General features: G+C 38.1%; 1 protein-coding gene across 3 annotated transcripts in view; it reads left to right on the top strand.

Moving 5' to 3' along the window:
- Positions 1 to 1,802: 1,802 nt before the first annotated feature.
- The window catches only part of cpne5b (copine Vb), a 191,653-nt gene continuing 185,106 nt past the window's right edge, over positions 1,803 to 8,349 (top strand). For all 3 annotated transcript variants that reach the window (XM_082156456.1, XM_082156457.1, XM_082156458.1), the window contains exon 1: positions 1,803 to 2,214. In XM_082156456.1, the coding sequence (XP_082012582.1) occupies positions 2,105 to 2,214 (110 nt within the window). In that variant the 5' untranslated portion in view covers positions 1,803 to 2,104. The remainder of the gene's footprint in view (positions 2,215 to 8,349) is intronic.

Below are 8,349 nucleotides of genomic sequence, written 5' to 3'. Positions count from 1 at the left end.
TTACAGAGGAACTTCATCAGCTTTAGCACAGAATCATTAGTGGAGGCCTTGCATTAGATTGTTAATCAGCAATGAATAATAACGTAGAGGGGAAGAGGTGAGGTGTAACACAAATGTAGTCAGTTTAACCAATTACAAATTAGCCTCAGGGAAGAAATAACAATCATATGACCCCCACCCTCCTGAGGTTAAAGCAATATATCATATATAAAGTAGTTCCTTTGTATAAAGGATTACATGACAAAAGCCAGTTTGGAGGAACGAAAGTAAAATTAAATTTTTTGATTTGATTAATGGTTGTTAAATGACAAAACTGGTCTCATCTGCATCAACAGGTTCTCTTCTTTAATTAACAGTTTAAGATTATCTGTAGACGTCTGTACTTCATATATGCTTTATATTTACTTTACTATTTACTTTATAGCAGACAGATATGGGGACATTATATCCAAGTTTGAGACAGAGCAAAAAACAAAGATTGTTCTAACTCAGTTTCTGATTGGATGAGATGATGTGCGCACACTAGAGTTATAACTTTGACTATTTGTCAAAGAAAAGATATCCTGTATCATAAACCGATGAACTTTTGCTTAAAACAATGAAAAAGGTCCTAATTCTTTTATAAGTTTTTATTTTTTTATGGAACAACACTGTAACAAATGTTACTGCTTATAAGTAAGTAGCACTTCCTAGAACTGTTTAGAACTTTCTGGATTTTTCTAGAACTGTTTTCCAAACCTTGCTATATTCGATATTCTATGAAAATTTCCACTATTCACTCCTTTCTTCCCTTGATTTCTACTCCAAGAAACTGGTACCATCCAATAATTAGCATTTGGAGAGGCATTCTGCCCTTTTCTTCAAATTCAGATTCTCTTAAAGGTACACTTCCTGATTGCTGAAATCTCACCAGATTATTTCCCCAGATAGCCTTGTTCTTTTGTGAGGTAGTATCACTTATCTTGTGCCACATTATATGTTGCTACTGAAACAAATAGCCTATCAAAAGTATCAAATTGAGTTGTTTGCTCATAAAACTCCCTCTCTCCCTATCTCTTTTTGAGTGTACCAAGATTGTGAATTAGGCCTTTTTCATTGTCTTTAAGCAAAAGTTAATAGTTTTATTATACAACATACAAGACATGTTTTATTTGAAAAAAAGTCAAAAAGTTATAATCAGCGCGCGCGCGCACACACACACACACACACACACACACACACACACACACACACACACACACACACACACACACACACACACACACACACACACACACACACACACACACACACACACACACACACACACACACACACACACACACACACACACACACACACACACACACAGACCAGCTGAATCCAGTGTTAATGTGCCATGTTGCTATAGCAACCTTATGACAACTATACCACTCGAAATTATTTATTTATATAATTTATTTAATTATTTATTTATTTTAAAATGACAAATGTAATGATTTATTGAAAGTTAGTGTTTTTTTGTTTTTGTTTTTGTTTTAGCTATTGCTGCTATTTCATAAAACATTATGCTAATAGAAATATATATTAAATTAAGTCTTTATTAACCCCAGTGACCAATAACTCTCCTTACATATGGTAAAATCAGTAATGACACAAACACCCGTGTCTTATTGCTTTAATGTATAGAATACATTTTTGGCACAACATAATTGTGATTCGCTTTTCATTGCCGTGTAATTCAAGCCGCTATAAGCAGACGCACCGGAGAGAGCATCAGTACGCATGCGCGTGTTGAACAGATAGTAGGGTAGGGCTGGAGCGCGCGCTGGCTGGATGCTCTTCACGAGCGCACATGTTAGAGAGTACTTGATGTGCAGAGGAGATCTTTCCCTCTCTCTGCTGATGAACGCCAGCTGACCACCAGATTCTCCAGCACAGTTTAAAGCGACTTCCCCCCGACTTTAACAACCCCGTTCAAGTTTCTTGAGTTGTAGGGGGACTCTTCATTAATACCCTGGCCTTGTTAACTCCGGCTTGGTCCGAGCGGGACCGTGACAGCCTCCGCGGGGCCAGGCTGCGCGAGCCGTGGAACTGCCCCGAGCCGCCCGCGCTGCCCGCGCTCATGGAGGGAGACATCATGGACAAACTGGAGGACATGGCTTCGGTCTACGAGTTCGACCCGTTAACGGGGAACATCCCCGCCACCAAAGTGGAGATCACAGTTTCGTGCAGGTAAGAACCCCGGAGTCCGGTGTGAGTGACAGCGCGCGCAGCTGGAGGGGGAAAACGCGCGTGCATCACCACATACGCCTCTGCTAGAATAACACATCTTTCAGAATATATCAACGACGTTTATAGTGAGAGAAGTTATCCAAAACTATCATTCTGTTGTTGGGAATGGCACTGAATAGATGTTGCACGTGATAATAGAGCATGAAGAAAGACGCATGTGTTTATAACACTGAAAGAAAGCGTTAAGTCTTATCGACTATGGATTTTTTTTTACATTCTAGGCCTATTTGTACGGTTCATTTTTGTGAATTAGGAAGTTTTGTTTATGGGTGGGGTGGGGACAGTTACCTCTAAGTATCAATAATACATAATGCTTATTGTTTACAGTGTTAGAACAGTTATTTTGGTCGGAATACGTGTGCCTCGAGATGTAACATCTGTGATGAATGCACGATGTGCTCTGCTCTCTCTGCTCTCATGCTCATTATATATTCTCTGCTCGATATGGTCACACACACACTCTATATGTTGCACAGCAGCTGTATAGCTGCACTCATTGATTGATTGACTGTGTAAACACTCTCTAATGAATGCAGAGTGAAGCCTAGGGTTACATCTGTATTCTGCTTTACCTGTTTTTGGTGCAACATATAGGGTGAATTCAGGGTGATTGGAACCATTTTTGATATTGAGATGACTTGGGAAAGTGTCCCAATCAACCTGAATTCACCCCTGTTTTATGTTTTGGGTAGTAATTGCATAAACGTATCTGGATTTGTATTTCACTGATAAAAGAGCTGCCTGTCAGGAGGCTGACATAAGTTTGGTGGACCTTCCAACGCATTCGAGGTTTTGGAAGAGGAGCAGACAGACATGATCCCAGCAGCTTCTTAGAAAGATAGAGCTTTCTCGTTCCTCATTTTCAATACATACAGAAATAACTTTCAAGAAGACACATGGAAAATATCACTGTTCAGTGTAGTCCTTCCCTTATATCCACCCAAACCTTTTTTGGATTACTAGTCTTACTGTGTAATAATTGGGATTATTTCATAATCATCATTTGTGATTAAGATTCTCATAATTGCTTCATGCAGTAAAAGATTATCTTAATGTTTCACAATTTTAGTTGTGTAAAGTCAACACTACCTTCTTTAAGATGTGATTTTAACTGTAAAATTTAGTAGTAAAATGTCCTCCCAATCTACTGATTTGCATGTCTCATATAAAATGCTGTGGATTTACCCTGATAACAGCTCAACATGCAATATAAGAGAAAGCTGATCAGCTGTGTTACGGTGACCGATTCAAACACCAGGAATTTCCCAGTTATTGATTCACACGGATGAATATTCATGTTGGTGTGCTGGAAGTGGCAGTCTTTTGTTCACTGGATGAATATAAGCTTAAAGACATTATTTAAAAAGGAAATCTGAATTGCATTGCACAAAAGTGATGATACATGAGGCGGATTCCTAAGAGATGATTAATTGCATTTAAATGAAAATGAATCACTGTGGAATGGATAAGTGCAATTATTTTTGTGCCAGGATGATTTGTCTTGATTTGAAGACTTGCAGATAAAGGAAGAGAAAGAAGTCATTTGTAAGGTGATTTATGGCTTCCTGCACCTGTGGACCATTTATCTTTTTCCTGCATGTATTGCTAACATGTGATAAATAGTGGGTGATATTGATTTTTATGACCCTTTGAGGATTAACTGTGAGTGGGAATAACAATGAATAATAAGTGTGAAATCCATACGTGTTATTTAAAAGCAGCATTTTATTTTCTTTAAAAGCCCGGAGTTACGATGAAACCTCAAAAATAACACTATATCCACTGCCAACATACAGCACATTATGATTAGACATGTATGCACACATGTATATGTAATATTATACGTATTTATTTTGCGCTAATGACCAGCTGACTGCACATAATCCATTATTTAAAAAGTAATAATTAATTAGTGGATTGTAGAATGTGGTAATGGGGGTGAGCATGACCTCGGGCACTGGAGCGGGACGTGGGGATCGACATGCATAAACGTGATTCCATCGGATCCATGAAACAGGGGCTTCATTTGCCCTAGAGACCTCAATTGGCATTCCAGTCACATATATAGAGCCTGACCGAGAGCTGTTGTCATAGAGTGACGAACAGAAGGATCAGCAGATGAAATCTATAATGGATTTCAACAAGTTTGCACTCAAAGGTCCGGCCAAATAGACTCCATTACATCTGAATGGTCGTGTGACGGTTATGCGATTTGTAAGGTAAATGGGAGTTTGGATCATATGGCGCTCTTTCAATTTAAGCTCTTTTATTATCAATGAGATGTTCTTTCAGTGCATATGTCGTCATGATGACTTTGGACATAATATGACAGCGACTTCCTTTTCAGGAACTCCTTCCCAAGCAATTCCTGTGCTAACCAGGAGACTGTTATCAGAATGCCAACCATTTTTATTCATGCAACATTCAAGAATTCACTCGGTTTCTTGAATAGCAAATTAAAACACACAAACCCCCCTCTTCCTGTTCATATAACGCATCCAAATCTCTAATTGGTGCCTGTTTTGTGAACACTTTGTGCTCATTATACAATCCAGATAATTGTGAGATAAGAGTGCTTGCTTATGAAGACTGTTTTTATACCTACTGTAACTAGACATGTCCTGATTTTAATCGCGAGCATTAAATTATTCAACATATTTTCAAAAAAATAAGCTTGAAAGGGATGTGGCGCATAAGATCAAACTCGTGTTGATTTGTATTGCTTTCGGGAGACTTTTGAGAGACGAGAGGAATGCTGTGATGTTTTTCAGGTGCACTCCGGGGTGTAGCTCCCTTGCATTGTCCCTTTATGATTTTGTAAATACTTTATCTGTAAAGTGCAAGATTCACTAGCATATAAGACTCACTGGCCACCAGAGATCATACCAGGTTTATTACCCAAGCCGTTCAAGAGATAAACGGCAACAAATGTGCAATACGGGTTCAATATACAAAGAATTCCCTCAGTTTTCATATTCTCTGAGCTTTGTGGGAGGGCGTGTGATGTTTGTTGATTGATCGCTTCCAGCAGCCAATCACAATACAGATAAGCGTCATTGTGAAATGTCAGTGTGTACCTGGGGACAGATCTCTCAAAACCCATTCCCCCCCCCTCCCGTCTGCTCCTCAAACCACACAGATATGGTGATTCACTCTTCTTCTCTGGATTCTGGGGAAAATAAAAATTACGGCCTGTCTTTTGCATGTAATTACTGTGATTTTAGAGCAATTACCGGTTCCCTCGTTAAAATCCCTGTAACAATGATAAGGCATCAGAAACCTGTCAGAGAAAAACCCTTGTGACGTATTTTTCTCTTGCTCGGGGCGGGCGAGATAAGGCTGGGATTACTGTAGCCGGATAAGGCGGAAGGAAGATTACACCACAAGCTTTTCAAGTGCTATCGACAATGGAAACGGCAAAAAACCTGTTTTATTTATCAGATCTGATGACAGAGATATGCTGTCATCTAAAGCAACACATAACTGCTTCATTGGCCTTCTCTTGAAGTCCACAAAGCTGAAAGTATACTTCCCTCGTCTGCGTTCCGCTTCTGCGTGATGCAATTTTCTTCATCAGTGCTTGTGCGTGGATAACAGCGCATGTACAAGTGATTTGAGCCCTTGAAAAGAAGTCATAGACTGGGAGTGAGATGGAGCTGAACACGGAGAATGAGCCTTGAAGCGTAACTCTCGCCAAAATGCAACCTAGGGTCTTTTTGTTAATCTACCCGAGGCAAACTTTCGTTTAAAAGCATAATTAGAATGGAAACGCCACTTTTAAGTTTGACCGTATTTTCGTTTTCGGTCAAATTTCCTTTTGAATGGGAGTGCTTGGGGCACTTCTATGATTGCATCATAGAGTTTACTAAAAAGAAAAAATTTGATCAACTCTCTGTGTTTCCGTCCTTCGGCATTTTGACAGTCAAAAATAGTCGATCTCCGAATGCGAATGAACTGACTCTGAATTTTAGTATTGCTTCTTATATGAGGATCCTTTTTCAAATACAAGGTCAATATTGATTTTCACTAACGACAAAACAACAAATTATCCGTGAATTTATATGGAACTAAGCTTTAGGAGATTTCCATCCTTACTCTCCTCATGTTACGTTGCGTTCGGAGATTGACTACTTTTGACTGTCAAAACACCGGCGGACACAGATACTGTGAGCTGTTCAAAATCTTTCTTTTTAGTAAACTCTGTGTACACAAACAATGTTCTCAATGCTGGAGTTCATGTGTAGAGCCTCTGGTGATACTTCCAGCACAGTTTCATGTTGTGTCGAGCCTTCTTAGTGTTTTAAAAATAGTGTCCCAAGCACTCCCATTCAAAAGGCAATTTGACCGAAAACGAAAATACGGTCAAACTTAAAAGTGGCGTTTCCATTCTAATTATGCTTTTAAACGAAAGTTTGCCTCGGGTAGATTAACAAAAAGACCCTAGGTTGCATTTTGGCGACAGTTATTAACACAATAGGATGACATATTTGTCATTTTAGGGTTGAAAAGGATCCTCAAGACAAGACCCCCCTTAACTGCCCCAACCAACCCTTCAAAGTGGGCTACTACCTAAAGGTCCATACGAGTTATGTCACCAAAATGCTGTAAATGTGGCTGAGAATGCCATTTGGTACTGTGAGTGAGTGAGACCAGTGGGATGCTAATTAACTTACTAATTAAAGCAATAGGCATGTTGTTTTCCAGTAGCAAAGCAATTTTATTGATCAAGTAGTGAGGTAGCATTGTGAAACCCTATTTGTTCAGTATTCTCTATTGGCTATTTAGAATCAGAACAAACAATGTCCAATTTGAGAATGAAGGACTCTTTGGAATCGGTTCTTTTCAATGGATCAGGCAAACCAGTCTGAATCCCTGAAGTCGCTGGATATTAGTTTGAGTTGGAGTGATTCCAGCATAAATGACTCACTCACTGAGTGACTAAATCAGATGATGCAGTTGACTTATACTGAGACATAAGCAGCAATATAATATAATATAATATAATATAATATAATATAATATAATATAATATAATATAATATAATATAATATAATATAATATATGTTTTACCTGTTTTGGGTATAATTCAAATATAATAAATATATTATATTTTATCATTTATCTACGGAGCTTTCTGAGTTTCTCAAGGGGACACAAAACATTTGCGAGAGAACGCAAAAGCATTGAGTTATTATTTTTCCTCCCATCTAATTATTTTTTTTACCACCACCATGTCCCTTTAGGGGCTCCATAGTATATCAATATAATTACAAATATAATTAAAAAACATCTCCAGAAGTGTTTTGGAATTGTTTTGTGTTACAAACAATATGATGTGATGTGATGAAATGTGATATATGATATATGATAGGCTATATGATATGTGATATATGATATATGATAGGCTATATGATATGTGATGTATGATATGATATTATATGATATATTATGATATAATTTGATGTATGATATGATATGATATGTGATGTATGATGATATATTATGATATGATTTTGCCTATTTTGGGTATTTTTAACAAACAGGGATGTGAATAAATTACCTTACTAATTTGTAACATGAAAATATCATGATGCAGCTTTAATGTACCAAGCTGCCAAATAGTTGGTAGTGTAACTAGTTTTTTCTCTACATAAGCTTTCAATTAGCTGAGCTATTTCTAGAGTAGATTAGCTTAGCTAACTAGATAGATATTTTTTTTTATCAGCTTGCCCTAACCCTAACCCTAGCTAATGAGGTGATTTAGCTTCATGCTAAATATTTCTAGCACACTTATTCCCCCTGGAGAAACCCAGGTCAAGCCCTTTGTGCCAATGGTGATAATTTATGAATCGCCCTTGTGGAGTTTGTTCCTTATGATTATAATCCAGAGGATGTATCCACTACACCAGCCATCGAGCACTGATACTCCATTCTCACATCTCACAGGACCTCATATTATGTCATCGTTTCTGAAAGCTTCTGCTATTTGGTTTAAGGTCCCCTAAGAGTTTCCTGAACTCTGGCTTTATTTTCTCCCACTTCACACAGTGTCTATCCAGGCTGTTACGCTGGGC

The sequence above is a fragment of the Leuciscus leuciscus genome (assembly GCF_965113295.1).
Source record: "Leuciscus leuciscus genome assembly, chromosome: 23".
NCBI classification, from domain to species: Eukaryota; Metazoa; Chordata; class Actinopteri; order Cypriniformes; family Leuciscidae; genus Leuciscus; species Leuciscus leuciscus.
The sequence above is the reverse complement of the archived record's forward strand: the minus strand, read 5'-3'. Positions and strand labels throughout refer to the sequence as shown.